At 36.7% G+C, this 19,853-nt stretch overlaps 2 protein-coding genes across 2 annotated transcripts in view; both read right to left on the bottom strand.

The window, feature by feature from the left end:
* The window catches only part of tmem65 (transmembrane protein 65), a 13,065-nt gene extending 6,461 nt beyond the window's left edge, over positions 1-6,604 (bottom strand). The window contains exon 1 of the mRNA XM_073822274.1: positions 6,055-6,604. Within this exon, the coding sequence (XP_073678375.1) occupies positions 6,055-6,268 (214 nt within the window). The 5' untranslated portion in view covers positions 6,269-6,604. The remainder of the gene's footprint in view (positions 1-6,054) is intronic.
* Positions 6,605-8,617: 2,013 nt separating this feature from the next.
* rnf139 (ring finger protein 139) lies at positions 8,618-14,837 on the bottom strand. The gene is made up of 2 exons (XM_073821717.1): positions 14,586-14,837; positions 8,618-12,438 (listed from the first exon to the last, which is right to left on the bottom strand). The coding sequence occupies exons 1-2, from the start codon at positions 14,746-14,748 to the stop codon at positions 10,595-10,597; spliced, it is 2,007 nt and encodes a 668-aa protein (XP_073677818.1). The 5' UTR covers positions 14,749-14,837; the 3' UTR covers positions 8,618-10,594.
* Between the last annotated feature and the right edge of the window lie 5,016 nt (positions 14,838-19,853).

Below are 19,853 nucleotides of genomic sequence, written 5' to 3'. Positions count from 1 at the left end.
TTACATGAAATTATGATCTAAATCAAATGATTGGCAATACGCAAATTGAGATTTGAAACCTAATCTGAATCATTTGATTCACATTACATGAAATTATGATCTAAATCAAATGATTGGCAATACGCAAATTGAGATTTGAAACCTAATCTGAATCATTTGATTCTCATTACATGAAATTATGATCTAAATCAAATGATTGGCAATACGCAAATTGAGATTTGAAACCTAATCTGAATCATTTGATTCACATTACATGAAATTATGATCTAAATCAAATGATTGGCAATACGCAAATTGAGATTTGAAACCTAATCTGAATCATTTGATTCTCATTACATGAAATTATGATCTAAATCAAATGATTGGCAATACGCAAATTGAGATTTGAAACCTAATCTGAATCATTTGATTCTCATTACATGAAATTATGATCTAAATCAAATGATTGGCAATACGCAAATTGAGATTTGAAACCTAATCTGAATCATTTGATTCACATTACATGAAATTATGATCTAAATCAAATGATTGGCAATACGCAAATTGAGATTTGAAACCTAATCTGAATCATTTGATTCTCATTACATGAAATTATGATCTAAATCAAATGATTGGCAATACGCAAATTGAGATTTGAAACCTAATCTGAATCATTTGATTCTCATTACATGAAATTATGATCTAAATCAAATGATTGGCAATACGCAAATTGAGATTTGAAACCTAATCTGAATCATTTGATTCACATTACATGAAATTATGATCTAAATCAAATGATTGGCAATACGCAAATTGAGATTTGAAACCTAATCTGAATCATTTGATTCTCATTACATGAAATTATGATCTAAATCAAATGATTGGCAATACGCAAATTGAGATTTGAAACCTAATCTGAATCATTTGATTCACATTACATGAAATTATGATCTAAATCAAATGATTGGCAATACGCAAATTGAGATTTGAAACCTAATCTGAATCATTTGATTCTCATTACATGAAATTATGATCTAAATCAAATGATTGGCAATACGCAAATTGAGATTTGAAACCTAATCTGAATCATTTGATTCACATTACATGAAATTATGATCTAAATCAAATGATTGGCAATACGCAAAATGAGATTTGAAACCTAATCTGAATCATTTGATTCACATTACATGAAGTTATGATCTAAATCAAATGATTGGCAATACGCAAATTGAGATTTGAAACCTAATCTGAATCATTTGATTCACATTACATGAAATTATGATCTAAATCAAATGATTGGCAATACGCAAATTGAGATTTGAAACCTAATCTGAATCATTTGATTCACATTACATGAAGTTATGATCTAAATCAAATGATTGGCAATACGCAAATTGAGATTTGAAACCTAATCTGAATCATTTGATTCACATTACATGAAGTTATGATCTAAATCAAATGATTGGCAATACGCAAACTGAGATTTGAAACCTAATCTGAATCATTTGATTCACATTACATGAAGTTATGATCTAAATCAAATGATTGGCAATACGCAAACTGAGATTTGAAACCTAATCTGAATCATTTGATTCACATTACATGAAATTATGATCTAAATCAAATGATTGGCAATACGCAAATTGAGATTTGAAACCTAATCTGAATCATTTGATTCACATTACATGAAATAATGATCTAAATCAAATGATTGGCAATACGCAAATTGAGATTTGAAACCTAATCTGAATCATTTGATTCACATTACATGAAATTATGATCTAAATCAAATGATAGGCAATACGCAAAATGAGATTTGAAACCTAATCTGAATCATTTGATTCACATTACATGAAATTATGATCTAAATCAAATGATTGGCAATACGCAAAATGAGATTTGAAACCTAATCTGAATCATTTGATTCACATTACATGAAATTATGATCTAAATCAAATGATTGGCAATACGCAAACTGAGATTTGAAACCTAATCTGAATCATTTGATTCACATTACATGAAGTTATGATCTAAATCAAATGATTGGCAATACGCAAATTGAGATTTGAAACCTAATCTGAATCATTTGATTCACATTACATGAAATTATGATCTAAATCAAATGATTGGCAATACGCAAAATGAGATTTGAAACCTAATCTGAATCATTTGATTCACATTACATGAAATTATGATCTAAATCAAATGATTGGCAATACGCAAAATGAGATTTGAAACCTAATCTGAATCATTTGATTCACATTACATGAAATTATGATCTAAATCAAATGATTGGCAATACGCAAATTGAGATTTGAAACCTAATCTGAATCATTTGATTCTCATTACATGAAATTATGATCTAAATCAAATGATTGACAATACGCAAATTGAGATTTGAAACCTAATCTGAATCTTTTGATTCACATTACATGAAGTTATGATCTAAATCAAATGATTGGCAATACGCAAAATGAGATTTGAAGCCAGATCTGGATCAATTGATTTGCGAAACCCAAAGTTCCGATTTAAGTCTAGTGATTCGCAAACTCACTCCAAAGTCCCGATCTGAATCAAATGATTTGTGATCTCTGCTCCTAGGTTCCGACATAAAGCAAAGATGCGTTAAGCCGCTGTGATGTTTCAATCTAAATTAAATTATTTGGGATCTGCTCTCTGAAGTCCTGACCTGAATATTAATTTGAGAATGATCATTTCTGATCAGGACTTGAAGTGTGGTTCATGAATCATTCAATTTGCGGAATAATTCAAGAACCAGCTTTGAAATCCGGTTCTAAATCAAATGACGAAACGAGATGTGAAGCCTGATCTGAATTAATTGATTCCTGATACATGAAGTTCCGATCTGCTCCAAAGTCCTGATCTAAATCAGATGATTCGCGAAACGAGATCCAATGTGAATCAGTTGATTCACAATATGTGAAGTTATGGTCTAAATCAATTGATTTGCGATACGCAACTTGAGTTTTCAATCTGAATCAACTGAAAAGTTCTGATCCAAGTCTAATGATTCGCAAACCGGCTCTGAAGTCCTGATCTAAATCAAATGATTCGCGAAACGAGATTTAAAACTAAATTTGAATTAATTGATTTTTGTGATGCGTGAAGTTACGATCAAAATCAATTGATTCACAATACGGAAAGTTACGATTCAAGTCTAATGATTTGCAAACTCGGTCCTAAATCCTGATCTAAATCAAATGATTCACAAAATGAGATTTGAAGCCCAATCTGAATCAATTGATTTGCGATACGCAACTTTTAGTTTTAATCTGAATCAACTGATTTGCAAACCTGCTTTAAAGTCCTGACTTAAATCAAATGATTCGCAAAACGAGTTTTGAAGTCCAATCTGAATCATTTGATTCATGATAAGTGAAGTTATGGTCTAAATTAAATCACTGGCGATACACGACTTTAGGTTTCGATCTAAATCAACTAATTCTTGATACACAAAGTTCCGATCCAAGTCTAATGACTTGTAAACCTGCTCCGACGTACTGATCTAAATCAAATGATTTGCGAAATGAGATTTGAAGCCTGATCTGAATCAGTTGATTCACAATATATGAAGTTCCAATCTAAATCAATGGATTTGCAAACCTGCTCCGAAGTCCTGATCTAAATTAAATGATTCACGAAATGAGATTTGAAATCCAATCTGAATCATTTGATTCACATTACATGAAGTTATGGCCTAAATCAAATGATTGGCGGCACGCAAAGTTCAGATTCAAGTCCTGATTTGCGAACCAGCTCCGAAGTTCCTATCTGAATCAAATAATTGTCAATACGCAACTTGAGGTTTTGATCTAAATCAATTGATTTTGCAATACGTAAAGTTCTGATCCAAATCTAATCATTTACAAATTCACTCCAAGGTCCTAATCCAAAACAAAAGATTTGCGATAAGCGGCTTGAGGTTTCGATCTGAAACAATTGATTTGTGATACGCAAAGTTCGGATCCAAGTCTACTGATTCACAAACCTTCTCCGAAGTCCTGATCTAAATCAAATGATTCCCGAAATGAGATTTGAAGCCTGATCTGAATCAAATGATTGGTGATATGCAACTCGAGGTTTCGATCTGAATTGATTGATTTGCAATACACAAAGCTCCGATCCAATTCTGATCAAATCAAATGATTCATGTTTCATGATCCGATTGGAGCGCTTCGAAACAGTGAATCATATAGCTATGCAATGATTTTTAAATGATTTAAATGGTTTAGATATAAATGGCTCTTTTAATTTGATCTAGTGTTTACACAACACTGTCAGTACTACTACTGATTTAGCTTGATAGTTTTATAACATTACCTGAAACAGGCAAAAAAAAAAATATCTTTTCACACAAAATTGAAAAAGTCATATTTCATAGATACATTGGTTTTTCAATAATTCTAGCACTTTTCAAGTACCTCTTCAGGAATATTGCTATTTCCAAGGATTTTCAGTGTGTGATTCAGCAGATCAATAGACTGATGAGATTGTGCAGCAGATACGCAAGCGGAATCAGATATGAGCGATGATGGAGGTGTTTATACTGAACACAAACACAGGCTGAAAATCCGGTTCCAGTGTGAACAGAGACAGCGGAACAGGATCGGAAACACACAGTGAGTGGAAACTGATGAGCGGATGAGAGATGGTCAGATGCACATGAGTCACATGACTCTCGTCACCATAGCGACAGCAGCTTCCTGAATGTGCCTGAATAAACACTGCTATTATTACCTGCTCTGTTACATACAGCACAAGAAAGTGTTTGGTTTCAGTGTTTATCAGACTGACTGAGGAAGAAGCGCTAAAAAGGATATTATAAAATAAAAGAATAAAAAAAAGAACATATACATATATATATATATATATATATATATATATATATATATATATATATATATATATATACACATACATACACACACACACACTTCCAGAGAAGTCTCTTCTGCTCATCAAGGCTGCATTTATTTGATCCAAAGTACAGCAAAAATTTTGAAATATTTTTTACTATTTAAAATAACTCCTTTCTATTTGAATAGATTTCAAAATGTAATTTATTTCTGTGATCAAATCTGGATTTTCAGCATCATTACTCCAGTCACATGATCCTTCAGAAATCATTCTAGTATTCAGATTTGCTATTCAAGAAATATCCAAAGAACAGCATCTATCTGAAATAAAGAGTTTTGTAACATTATACACTAACTATACCACTCAAAAGCTTGAAGCCAGTATAGGAAATTATAGAAATTAACACTTACATTTAGTAAGGAAGCTTTAAAGTGTTGATGAAAGACATTTATAATGTTACAAAAGATTTCTATTTCAGATAAATGCTGTTTTTCTGAACTTTCTATTCATCAAAAAAACCCTGAAACAATTTTACTAAGCTGTTTTCAACAAAGTAATAATAATAAATATTTCTGAGCAGCAAATCATAATATTAGAAAGATTTCTGAAAGATCATGTGACACTGAAGACCGTTAATGATGCTAAGAATTCAGCTCTGATCAAATAGAAAACAGTTTTTTAAATAGTTATTCAGAATTTTACTGTTTTTGCTGCACTTTGGATCAAACAAATGCGGGCTTGGTGAGCAGAAGAGAGACATTTATTCAATGTTTTTGGCCATAAAAGACAGAATAATTATTTTTGACACATCCAATGTATTGTTGGCTATTGCTACAGATATACCCATACTACTTAAGACTGGTTTTGTCCTCCAGGGTCACAGAAAGTACATCAAATATGAAAAAGGTGATCATGTGATGTGATGTATAAATAGTATCCTATGTGTTACAAATACATTGACACACAAACCTACACCTACATGTGGTATTATCATGGTACAGTGATGAAATCAGGACAAAAAGGTCAAAAGAGGTGAAAATGGTGGTTATCTGGTCTCTCAGCCTGGTTAAGCTGGTTTTGTCGGAAGAGCAGACCTGCAAACCACCTCAGACTGCTTCTGTCATCAGGTCAGTACTGAATGAGCAGCATATTCCAGTCACTATAGTACACACTACAGTACACACTACAGAGTGTTACCTTGAGTCTGGGACTCGAAGTTCTGCAGCTCCTTCAGTAAGCAGCTCCGGTTCGCCGGGCTCAGGCTGTACACGAACTCCCGCGCCTGGTTCGGGAGCTCCAGCTGCTCCGGTTTGATTTTGCGTCGGTGTGTACCGAGGAACCGTCTGTGCAGGTGACCCGGTCCGGGCGTGTGACGGGTCGCGAGCGCGCGCACCAAAGCCAGCCGGATCATCGCAGCACTGAAACACACTGGAGACCAGAACACGCGCTATCAAACATGAATGAACGCGAACCCACCCGCGACTCTACAACGTTTACTCTGAGGACACGAAAGCAAGAACCGCGCCTGTCATTCTGTCAAACACACCGGCCTCAGCGAACCAAAATAACCCGCACCCAACGCGTGCGCGCGCACACCATCCGCTCCGACACGGCCTAACTTCTCATTCCTACGGAGAGAAACGCCTGGAATCCCTCTGATTATGCGATTATTTCGGCGTTGTGATTCATCGTTGTGTAATTAACGTTACTCAGAGTTCTCAGACGCGTGAGACTTTCCACAGGCTCTGACGCGCATCGCGATGACGGTGCATGATGGGAAATGTAGTACCGCGCCATGGGAAATGTAGTCCGAAACGTCCTTCGGTCATCGATGACGAGGCTGGATTCGGAAAACTACGGAAGCCCATTTCCATTTCCACTGCGTCAGGAAAATAGCCATAATACTGTAGGAGATGTCATGAAATTATACAATACCGAGTCAAAGCAATGACAGATTAATTATGAGATACAAAGTCAAAAGTATAATTAAAAGTATGAGGGCACAACAAGCTGAAATTATGACATGATTCATAATTATTAGTTAAAAAGTCAAAGTATGACATAAAAAAAAATCATTAAAAAAAAAACTTTTATATGAATAAAATAGATATTTTGAGAATAAAAGTCTAAACTGGGGCACACCAAGTCAAAATTATTGCATAATTCTTAGTTTAAAAGTCAAAATTATGACATATAAAGTCATAATTCTGAAATATATATTAAAAAAAAAAAATCACTAAAAGGAAAGGAAGGAAAGGAAAGGAAAGGGGGTGAGTGAGGCCAAGTATGGTAACCCATACAAGGAATTTGTGCTCTGCATTTAACCCATCCAAGTGCACACACACAGTAGTGAGCACACACACACCGTGAACACACACCCGGAGCAGTGGGCAGCCATTGCTGCGGCGCCCGGGGAGCAGTTGGGGGATCGGTGCCTTGCTCAAGGGACTCACCTCAGTCGTGGTATTGAGGGTGGAGAGAGTGCTGTACATTCACTCCCCCCACCTACAATCCCTGCCGGACCTGAGACTCGAACCTGCAACCTTTGGGTTACAAGTCCGAATCTCTAACCATTAGGCCACGGCTGCCCCCGTGAAAGTGAAATGAAACTTTGATAGACCAAGTCAAAAGTATGTCTTTAAAAGCCAAAAAATGTATATATATATATATATATATATATATATATATATATATATATATATATTTTTTTTTTTTTTTATATTTTTTATTTGAGGCTATATGAGATTCAACTTGTAATATTTTGAAAATAAAGTCAACATTATGAGAATTAAAGTCAAAACTAGGGCAACACTAAATCAAATTATGACATAATTCATAAATATTAGTTTAAAAGTCAAAATATTACTTTAAAAGGAAAAAAAGTATTATAACCAGACTAGAACTATATTTTGAGTAAAAAAACAAAACAGAATAAACTTGTAGCAATAGGAGAAAAAAGCTATATGATATTCAATTTGTGATATTTTGAAAGTAAAGTCAAAATTATGAGAATAAAGTAGTAGCATTCTGAGATTAAGTTTTATATTGATACTAAAATCTAAATGACTGGAATAATGTCTTTTGCAAGACTGAAGTTGTGAAATTTTCAGAATAAAGTTAAAATGACAAGAGTTGAGTTGTAGCACTGAGAATAAATTGGTAACATTAACAGAATGATGCTCCTCTATTATTTCAATTATTTCATTTTTGACTATTATCATAATCTTAATTTACTATATTTTTCACACGCCACTAAAACACTCTTACCTAGTTATAATTAAGAGAATAAAACAAATTAAAGTTACGATACAGTTTTGTCATAATTTGGACAACTTTGGCTTACTTATAATTACTTTGTATGTCATTATTATGACTTTCAAAATTATAATTGTAACTTTTCACTTTGTGACTTACCAAAGCATTATTGTTTTCTTACATGGCAACAACAGGCTTTAATAAAAAACTAATGAGTGAATATACTATTTAATTTTAAGACTTGTTTAAATTAGTTAACTCATTATTTGACAGTGAAATAACAAAGAACAATATGCCTACAATCATTCATTTTAACACCAGCAGATGAATATAAATAAGCCGTGTGTCTGCACATGAGCATTGGACACGTCCTTTAAAGTCATTTTACACTTGTTTAATTGCATACTTCTCATGCGTCAGATTAAAGTGAATTAAATGTAATAACTGGATGAAAGGAAAGACCTGTGAGAATCAAACCACAACAAATGAGTTGTATATGAAAAAATATAATCAAGTGCAAAGTTCCAGATCACTTTGAACATAGAACTTTAGCTCAATTCTTTTATTTACAAAAGAACTAAAGCGGATGATTTATTTACATCAGTTCTCTGGGCAAATCAACAGATTAACCTGAAATCAAACACACATCAAATCATGGACTTATTTACTGCGTTCAACAACACCAGAAATCAGAAAACGCTGAACGTTTTGGCGAAACGGGTTAGTCGCTTTGCAAGATGCCTCCGGCGGGTCAAAAAGCAACAGCGTTATGATACTATCAGATACTGAGGAGACTTGAAAAATGTAATATACCGCAGTCGGACTGAGATTAACAGCTGATTCAGCTTTCTCCAGTGGACAACTGTCAAACGTCAGTGTATCATTCTTTTATTACATGTACAATAATGTACACAATTATAAGAGAGGTCACACAAGAGACCAGTAGTGATCATATCGAGGTATACTGCGATTATTACAGTAGCACGCCACTCTTTATCGTTCAGCCAAACATGGTCAAGAGCATTCCAGCAAAAAAACACAAGATCAGCCCTTTTTTACCAACACAAAAACAAACAAAAATAAGCATAACGTCCCTGATCTCGCAATCCTTTTTCGTTTAAAAGGGAGAGTTCACCCAAAAATGAAAATCAGCCCATTATTTACTCACCCTCCAGACATCCCAGGTGAATATGACTTTTTTTTAAGACAAATCCAATCGGAGTTATATTAAAAAATATCCTGGCACTTCCGAGCTTTAGAAGTCCAATAAAGTGCATCCATCCATAATAAAAAGTGTCTCGCACGGCTCCGAGGGCGAATCAACGCATTTTTGTAGGAATAATATGCATATTTAAAACATAAGAATCAATTTATTCTAACTTGTACACAAAAGCCAGTTCAAGCGGATGATGAAATTAGAAATTAGAAGTTCAAAACATGGATTTGTAAAGAAAAATGTTCTTTGAAAAAAAAGGATTTTGATATAATCCAACAGAAGGCTAAATGAAGGCTTCCTTTGCTTCTGTAAACAAACGTTGGTTTTTATGAGACTCGCAGGCGCATCAAACCGGAAGGAAGCTAGATTAAAGTGATTATGTTTTAAATATTGATATTTTTCTCACAAAAATGCATGGATTTGCTACATTCACCTTCTGGAGCTGTGTGAGACACTTTTTTTATAATGGATGGATGCACTTTATTGGACTTGTTTCAAACTGATGAAGAGAAACACACAGCTATGCCGTTCCAAAGCTTGGAAGTGCCAGGATCATTTTTTATATAACTCCGACTGGATTTGTTTGAAAGAATACATAAACAGAGGCGGACAGTAGTGAAGTAATTTTAGTTTACTCAAGTAAATTTAAAAAGAATCTGTAGTTTATCAGAGCGTTTTTTCTACATTCCAAAGCATAATGTTATACTTTGTACTGCACTATATTTCATAAATAAAAGTTGGTGTCACATTAAAAATTTAGTTCTTGTACTCAAGTAAATATTCAAATTACTCTTACTTGAGTACTTGAGAAAGTAATAGATATCTAATGTAAGTATTCAATGATATTTAATATGAAACGTAATGCAGTAAATAGGACAATATTATGCTTTGGAATGTTATGAAGTAAAGTTTTCTGATAAAGTACTTTTACTTCACTACTTTCCACTTGTGGTCATATACATCTTGGAAGCCTGCACTATAAAAAGTTTTCACCAGATTCAACTTAAAAACCTAAGTTCAGCAGCTACCTTAAAATTTTAAGTTAAATCAACTTAAGTCATTTGAACTCACAAGTTAAATCAACTCATTTTAAGTCTAATAAGTTCAAATGACTTGTAGTTTTAAGCTGATTTAACTTAAAATTTTAAGGCAGCTGCTGAACTGAGGTTTTAAGTTGAATCTGGTGAAAACTTTTTACAGTGTGGAGGGTGAGTAAATAATGAGCTCATTTTCATTTTTGAGCCCTTTTAAAAACATCCGCGCGCCTCAGTTGGAGTCCGTGTCGTCGTTAATGTACTCTTCCTCCACGAGCGTCACGCCCGGCTGCGTCCCCCACTCCTCCTCGTCGTATTCAATGCTGTCGTTATCCTCTAGGTGCTCGTTCTCAGGCTCCGCCTCTCCGGCGGCCGCTCCCGCATCAGCCCCGCCCTCCTGCTCATCAAACTCCGCCCTCTCCTGCCCCGCCGCGGCGTAGCCGTTGTTATTAGAGAAGGAGGCTCGTTCGTGCCCGTCGTCCTCGATGTAAACGCGCTGGTGGCACATAGGACACGTGTCTTGAATGTACAGCCACTTGCGCAAACACAGCGCGTGGAAATAATGATGGCACGGAGTGATACGCGCGGACGTGGCAAACTCCTGATAGCAGATGGCGCAAACGTCCTCGATTTCACGCAACTGCGTGCCTTTGACCTCCGGGAGCGAGTTGATCTTTTTAACCGCCGTGCGGCGATTGATAAACGTCTTCCAGCCGTTCTTCGCCTGCAGGTAGATGTTGAAATAGGCGTGCAAACACATCATGCACGCTCGGATCTTGCTGCCCGTCTCGAACATCATCGTATACGCGCCGTTTCCAAACATGATCACGCCGAAGACGAACTCGATGACGTTGCCGGTCGAGCGCACGTAGTAGACGTAGTCGTCCAGCTTTTCCCAAAGGACATTGTAGAAGCCGTCGATCATGAAGAGACCGTAGACGGTGAGCGACACGAGGACCTTCAGACAAAGCTCCACGCAGAACGCGGTGACGGCGAAGAGCCACGTGTTGAGCACGTAATTGTGCCAAAGCACGTAACTGAGCAGGACGGGAAGAGCGAAGAGTACGAGAGACACTAGCAGGACGGGAACGTGCCTTCGCACCGATGAAACGTGAGAAGCGCTTAATGACATGAGCACCGGATCCGTCATTCCGTGGATGAAATGCAAGATCGCGGTGAGCAGAAGGCACATGTTCCGGCTGAGCCGGACCAATCGCTCTTCGGGACCCAGTCCGCTTAGTCCCGTCTGCAGGGCGAGGATGAAGAACAGCACGGGTGCGACAAACCCCAGCCGCTTATCCTCTTCCTCGGTGGAGCCGATGAACGCCAGGATGCTCAGACCCAAATAGTGCGCCAGCGACGAGATGACGGCGCTCATTCCGAGCACGGTGAGCGTTGAATCGCAGCCGCTGATGATTAAGTTGCTGGTCAAGTCCCAGAACAAGTCCCAGCCGAGCTGGAGGCCGCTTTCGGAGCGAACCACGCGCACGACGTACACTAGAATCACGGCTTGCGCGGTCATGCGTGTCAGCCAGAACACTCGCAGGATGTCAGGAAAGCGTATGCGCTTCCAAGTGTCCTCCAGGAGCAGCTGCAGGCCGTAGATGCGGTACATGTGGCGCAGCAGCAGGTAGACGTAGCGGCACGAGTAGTAGAACCACTTCAGCTTCCACAGGAGGTTAGCGGCCGCGTGCATGGCCAGAACCGCCCCAGACGCCAGGGCTAACACCTGCCGCACGTGCGCCGGCAGATCTATCATTAGGCCCCACAGCGGGACCATGATGTCCAGCACTATCAGCGCGGCGCAGAGCGACTGGACGTTCAGCAGGGCCACGTAGCCCAGTCCCAGGAGCAGCTGCAGTAGAGCCAGGCCCAGCCAGAGCGTGGGGCCGCTGCGGGGAAGCAGCCCAAAGACTAGAGCCGCTTTGTTGTAGGCGCTGTAGAAGTCGACGTGAGACGTGCCGTAGTAGTTGACGAGGACCGACGCCGCACCCAACAGGACGGCTACGAACAGGGTGTAGAACTTGAACAGGGACTTCTGGGAAAGCACCAGAACCACGCTGGAGACCAGGATACCTGCAAAACCAGAGGATTGAAATTAACGTTTGCATTGCAACAATGCTGAATATTCACTAGGAAATAATGCTTCACATTTACTTCTTGAACAGCAAAATTCTGCAAGTGAAATGGATTCAAGTTTGACTAATAATAATTCGTCACGTTGACTAATATTTGGAGCAAGAGTTTGGAAGTTGTGTTTCATGAAGTGTTACACCACTAGTACTGATAATGTAGAAATGTCCTTTGTAGCAGTAGCCAAAAATACACTATATGGGTCAAAGTTATTTTTCTTTTATGCAGAAAATAATGAGGATATCAAGATATTTTGTACATTTCCTACTGTAAATATATCAAAACTTAATTTCTGATTAGTAATATGCATTGCCAGGAACTTTATTTGAACAACTTTAAAAGTGATTTTTCCAGTATTTAGATTTCTTTGCACCCTTTCAAAGAGTTGTATCTTGACCAAATATTGTCCTATCCTAACAAACCATACATCACTGGAAAGCTTTCCGATCTTAATTTAAAAAAATGGACGCTTATGATTGTTTTTGTAGTCCAGGGTCACATATTATTTTTGTTTATATACTTTCAAACTTTATATTATATTAGCTTTTATCCAAATATTTTCGGTTTTTATTTCAATTTTAGTTTAACTGTGAGATATAAGCTCGCAAGTGTGAGAAAAAAATATCAGAATAAAAAGATAAAAAGTCACAATTACCTTTATTATTTTTGATTTTGTGGCAGAAAAAAAAAAACAGAAAAGCATGTTGTAAACTTAAAAAAATAAGAAGGAAATAATTGCAAGCCATAAACTCAGAATTGCAAGAAAAAACAAACAAACTGTGGAATAAAAAGTTACTTTTCAAAAAGTAAAAAAATTAAATACAGAAAATAATAAAGAGAAATAAAATTATTTAAAATTAACATATGGAATATATTGTGAATTATTATGTATTTTCTGTCTATAATAAATAAATAATGTAAAAAATAATAAAGTTAAAAGGAATCAAGTAAAAAAAAATACAGAAAATAATAAAGAGAAAAAAATTCAACTAAATTTATTTCAAATGAACATATGGAATATATTGTGAATTAGTATGTATTTTTCTATCTATAATAAATAAATAATGTAAAAAAATGAAAAAGACGAAAAGGAATAAAGTAAAAAAAAATTAATACAGAAAATAATAAAGAGAAATAAATTTATTTCAAATGAACATATGGAATATATTGTGAATTATTATGTATTTTTCTATTTATAATAAATAAATAATGTAATAAAAAACTAAATAAGTTAAAATAAAGTAAAAAATAATAAATACAGAAAATAATAAAGAGAAAAAAATGTAACTAAAATAATTTAAAATGAACATATGGAATATATTGTGAATTATTATGTATTTTTGTTTATAATAAATAAATAATGTACAAAAATTTAAAAAAAGTACAAATAAATAAAGTAAAAAAATTACATACAGAAAATAATAAAGAGAAAAAAATTAAACCAAATGTATTTAAAATGAACATATGGAATATATTGTGAATTATTATGCATTTTTTTATTTATAATAAATAAATAATGTACAAAAAATAATAAAGTTAAAAGGAATCAAGTAAAATAAAAATACAGAAAATAATAAAGAGAAAAAAATTCAACTAAATTTATTCAAAATGAACATATACTTCACATATATTGTGAATTATGTATTTTTTAATTTATAATAAATAAATGATGTACAAAAATGAAAAAAAAAAACAATAGAAAAGTGAAAAGAAAAGTCTTTAATATCCTATAATTATTAAACTGGAGTATGATGAGATCTGTTAGTTAACGTGTTTACCCTAAATAGTAAAGCAGCCTAACTAGTGTGGGTTGTGGTGAGATGTTATCTGTATGTGTGACAGTTTCTGCTGTCAGATCGAATGTAAGCGAACGGAGACTCTTGCATCATATGAATCTGAATGAACGGAGTGACAGTTTGACAGCCGCCGAGTTTCCCTCACAAACACACGGAGGTAAAACTGTCGCGATTCGGTTCTGTTTTCAGGCCCGGTTCACCGACATAAGCTCATTATCTCTTGAGGTGAGAAAATTAACATCAGAACACCGATATTAAACGACCCCGAATCAAATCAGCCAGCACCGGACTCACCCAGCGCGCGGATTAACGCTCTCCCGGCGGTTCCGCTCCATCCGGTACCGGGGTCGGAGTATGAGTTGAATATGGCGTCGATTATAAAGATGCTCGGGACCCGCAGAACCACATCCAGCACGCCCAGGAAGTGCTGACCCAGCCGCCCGTTAGCGGACGCCATGGCGCCAATGCCGGTGTCCGGGGAACCGCAGGTTTCGGTGTTGAGACTCGGTTCGATGTCACGCAGGATCTCCGCCGGTCGCCATTTTGGCTCTGCTGCTGTTGCTATGTGAGGAACGCGGAAGTGACATTGCACATGCGCAGAATACGCAATACTACACCAGAGAGCAGACTCGGGTTTATTATTAATATACAATATATACGTTTTAAGTTACACATGTTCATATATGTGTATAACTTACACTTATTCATTTATATGTATTTTTTTTAAATATCAAAACAATATTTAAAAATATAGTATCATTAATTTATATGTATATATTTATATCAAAGTCCCTTTAAGGCTATTCTATAGACTTTGTTTATATTTACTTTTAATAATAACAAAGTAATATTTAAAAATATGAATACAAATTAAAATGCATCGAAATGTGAGTTTACTATGATTGCTACAATTGATTTTATTTTTAGAATTTAAAGTTTCATTTTAATGTAAAAATAAAGTTAAAAATTTAAATACAGAAAATAATAAAGAGGGGAAAAAAATGTGAATTGTTATATATTTTTTATTTATAATAAATAAACAATGTACAAAAAATAAAGTTTCATGTCCAGTATAAATTAACTAATATAATGAATGCATAAATAATAATCATTCTACTTATTTATAATAAATAATGTAGAAAAATGAAAAAAAAAATACATTAATAATAAATTAATTAAGTGAAAAGAAATAAAGTAAAAAGTTAAAGAAAATTTTACAAAAATTATAGAAAACAATAAAGAGAAAAAAAGGTGAGCTAAATTTACTTTAAATTAACATGTTGAATATATTGTGAATTATTATGTATTTTTTTATTAAGTCATTTATTTTTACGTACATATAGACATTCTGTTATAGTTATGTCTATTCATGTATTTGGTTTTTCCCATTGATATCCCCCCATTGATCTCCCCCGTTTCGTTGCCTTGTACTTGTACATGTGTAATGACAATAAAGTTGAATCTAATCTAATGTAATCTAATTTGGTTTAGCTCTCGTTTGTCCTGATTCCCTTCACCTGTCGGTAATCAGTAGTCACTCTTTATAAGTCAGTCTCTGTTTTGAGTTCTCTGTCGGTCTTTGCTTAATGTTTACGCTTCGTGTGTGGATGTTCTTCGTGGTCCTGATCAGTCTGCTCCTATTAAAAGACTTTGTTTTGTTTGTGAAATCTTGTTCCTGTATTGTCTATCCAGCACCATATCGTAACACATACATACAATTATCTTTAATTTCTGCTTTATTTTAACTAACCCAAGTGGCTGTAATAGATGTATTTATCAATAATAACCCAGTACAGTATGCATGTTTCCTGTCATGTTTGTTGTCTATCAGTTATATAATACACAATCATTTGAAAACAAAAGTCATCCTTATGATGTCTGCTTAAAGAACAGTCTCATAGTGTTGTTGTAGGTGGTTTCAGCGAGGTCCAGTGATGGCGGCCTCCAGCACCTGTCTGATATCAAACACACAAACACTATTAAACCCTCTGAACACACGCAGCACACATATGAAACACATGATCAGCAGAGCGTCTGACATACATGATGTGGCATGGCTCATTCCTGTCTTTCAAACAGTGTCCCGCCTCCCACTTCTTCTTGGTGGGGAACGTGGTTTTGATCAGTTTGGCTCCAGCGTGAGTGTTTTTAATGCCGCACCAAGGAGCGTCTGCAGAGACAACGACCGTTGCATGAGACTAACAACTGTTTTCAACATGGCTAATAATCAGAAATATTTCTTAAGTGGCAAATCTCTGCTGTTTTCAATGAGCTGAAATACAGAAACACAAAAGATCAGTGATAAATAAAAAGTGAGAGAAATGTCATTCAGACGCACTGAAACTCACCAGCTGTTAATACCGATAAACAGGTCCAGATCAACCATAGCCGCTGCGTCCTGCTGAGAGCCGTCAAACGAGTGAACCTGAGAAACACACCCGAAATGTGTGAGAAACAGATAAGAATTATGCCAAAAGATAGATTACTAATGATTTATACACATTTATTCAAATTCTCTTTCTGTTTGAACTGAATCTTGGATCAAAACCTTACTGCCTTGTAAATTTGGATTGAGGGATCCTTTAACTTTGGGAACATAAAAGAAGCAGAGGTTGTCCATTCTTATGCCTTCTTGGGGCCAATGTGAAAATATAAATATCTCAAAAAAGAAAAAAAAAAAAGAGGTAGCATATTGTTCATTTTCCCTTTGTGTTCCTACTCATCCTCCTGTGTGCCTTCCTTCTCTGCCCATGCATATTTTGCTGAAGAGCTGATCTTTCCCAAAAGTTTTCTGTCATTCAGCAAATAAGCATGAAAGTCTTTGCAGGTGATGTTCTTGAAATTGTACTGGACCAATAGAAGCCCCTTCACTGAATCCACGGACAACTGGTTCCTCTCCTTGGTCCACTGGCTCTGCATTAGTGAGAAGACCCTCTCAACATTTGCATTGTGAGAGGGAAGTGCAAAGACAAACTGTGCAATCTTAAGTAGCTCTGAGTGATTTTGCACACTTTTGGCCCTCTCAAAGTATTTAGTCCACATCTGGTGTACTTGCTTGCCCTTGAACTCTCCATCACTGTTGCTCCTCTCTGCAAATTTCTTCAGATTTGTAAACTGATCAAAACACTTCACATCGTCAATTTGTACCCCCTTCTCTCTCAGGTACTTGATACAGGTCTCCACATTATTCCAATCAGGTGTTTCACTCAGATCCATCCACATGAAGGGGGAGAACTCTGCCATGGGGGTCATCCACTTGTCAAGATACTGCAGGCATGCTGTGTATAGACCTTAAAATAAATAAAAGTACAAAAGAACAGTCACAACATGCTTCACAAATAAACACAACACATAGAGACCAGCAATCCTTGAGGAATTATAATGAAACAGCAATACTGACCATTTACAGCAGCACAGAACTGGTTGCAGTCTTGGTCATGTCCATCTTTGCGCTTTTGTGCCAACAGTTCCTTGACTTTGACGGACATGAAATTGTTTTCCTTGCGCTCCTGAAGGACATTGTGGACGCTGTGCAAGATGTTACTGACTTCCACAACAGAATTGTTTTCTTTTTCCATGTCTTCAATGTGTTCATGGAACACACTCATGTGGGAATGCATGTGCCAGAGGTAAATCTCACTGAACTCATTCTCAAAAAACTTCTTTATCGCTACAGGGGGCTTTTCCTGAGACAGAAAGAAGGCCTTTAGTGCTGGAAACATCTGCAGCAGCCTGTGGATGCCAGGGAAGACTGACAGCCATCGTGTCTTGCTGTGAGAAAGGAGTGTTCTGTATTGAATGTCTACAAACTCAACAGTACTCCTTCAGATTCTCCGTGCGTACAGTGTAGATGTGGAAATACTGGTGGATTTTGAACAGGATATTCTCAATTTCAACATCCAGTGTGTCTGCACCATGATGAACACAATTGTTCAATATGTGTGCTGGGCAACCCACACCAATCAGAGTTTTGTTCTGAAGTATCCTCTTCAGATTTGCAAACACATTCCTCCCTCCTTCGTCACGCCTGACTCCTCCGAAGTTTGTGTTACAATTGTCACCAGTAAATGCAATGCATTTCTCAGTCAACTGGTTTTTTCTCAATGTTTCAATTAAATATTGTGCAATGGTTTCTGCAGTCTCGTCAGGTGTGTCTTTGACCTCAATCAGTTTTGACTGTACACCCCCTTGCTTCCAGTCAAAATACTGTATCATAATTGGAAATATTTTGACAGCACCGTGGTTACTCCCATCAGTAGCAATGCCAAGGTATGGTATGTCTCGCAGCGCTTCCAATGTTGCGTCAACCGAGTGGGGCGCTAAAACGCCGTTGACAATTGCCTCGGTTTTGGTGCGGGCACTTGAGAACTTCTTAACGTTGGCCGAATCTGTGAATGTTCTTTTAAGCAATGCACTAGTACAGTCCATCGACCTGTAGCTGTGATGATGCTTCACTGTGTGAAATGCGAACGCACCCTCTGCAGCATGGGCTGCGTCTTCCGTTTTACCTGGCTGCACAAAGAAATCTGTCAGCTTCGAGGAGCCCTCCCCTCCCCGCACAGCATCCCTGTGCTTGGCAGTTACGATATGTGTCTCCAAGTCTCCACAACCTTTATTGGCAACAGACACATAGGTGCCGGCTTTGCAGATGGTGCACAATGCTTCCCATTTATTACGACCACGACTGAACATCGGGTATTTTTTTTGCAGTTCGTCTGTAAAACTACATTTGCGTTTCGGCATGTTGTTAGTGACGCGCATCTCCAGTTTGTTTTGTTTTGACAATTGGGTCTTTCACGTTATCAGACAGGTACCTCAGAATAATGCCGGTGGGCAGTGGCTGCATTTAAACTGTTGAATTAATGACGGTCAGTGAAATGAGGTAAAAAAAACCCGGACATTTTATGATATTTTACAAAATCCCCCCGGACATAATTTTATAGCCAAAAAGGAGGACATGTCCGGGTAAAAGAGGACGTATGGTCACCCTAATTAAAGCATTACAGAAATAAAGGTGATTTGACATCAAACACTTACCACTCCACCGACACACCACTCTCAGTTCCTCTTCATGATGTCTGTGACACACACACACACACACACACACACACACACAGACACACACACAGACTGTTTATGTCAAATTACCTGTCACACACTCATCATCATCACACACTTCTCCAGATGAGACTCACCCAGGAACTCTGTGTGTGCTCACATTATCCTAACATCATGACATCACCATCATGACATCACCATGATGACATCATCACATCATGAGATCACCATGATGACATCATCACATCATGACATCACCATCATCACATCATAACATCACCATGATGACATCATCATGATGACATTATCACATCATGACATCGCCATGATGACATCATCACATCATGACATCATCCCATCATGACATCACCATGATGACATCATTACATCATGAGATCACCATGATGACATCACATCATGAGATCACCATGATGACATCACATCATGACATCATCACATCATTACATCACCATGATGACATCACATCATGACATCACCATCACA

This window comes from Garra rufa, chromosome 17 (genome assembly GCF_049309525.1).
Source record: "Garra rufa chromosome 17, GarRuf1.0, whole genome shotgun sequence".
Lineage (NCBI taxonomy): Eukaryota > Metazoa > Chordata > Actinopteri > Cypriniformes > Cyprinidae > Garra > Garra rufa.
The sequence above is the reverse complement of the archived record's forward strand: the minus strand, read 5'-3'. Positions and strand labels throughout refer to the sequence as shown.

What these genes read in the sequence shown, in the direction of transcription:
- rnf139 (XM_073821717.1), bottom strand. Translation starts at nt 14,748, where the DNA reads ATGGCGTCCGCTAACGGGCGGCTGGGTCAGCACTTCCTGGGCGTGCTG. An exon ending in AGCGTTAATCCGCGCGCTGG is followed by an intron (nt 12,439 to 14,585) that starts GTGAGTCCGGTG and finishes CTGGTTTTGCAG; the next exon opens with GTATCCTGGTCTCCAGCGTG.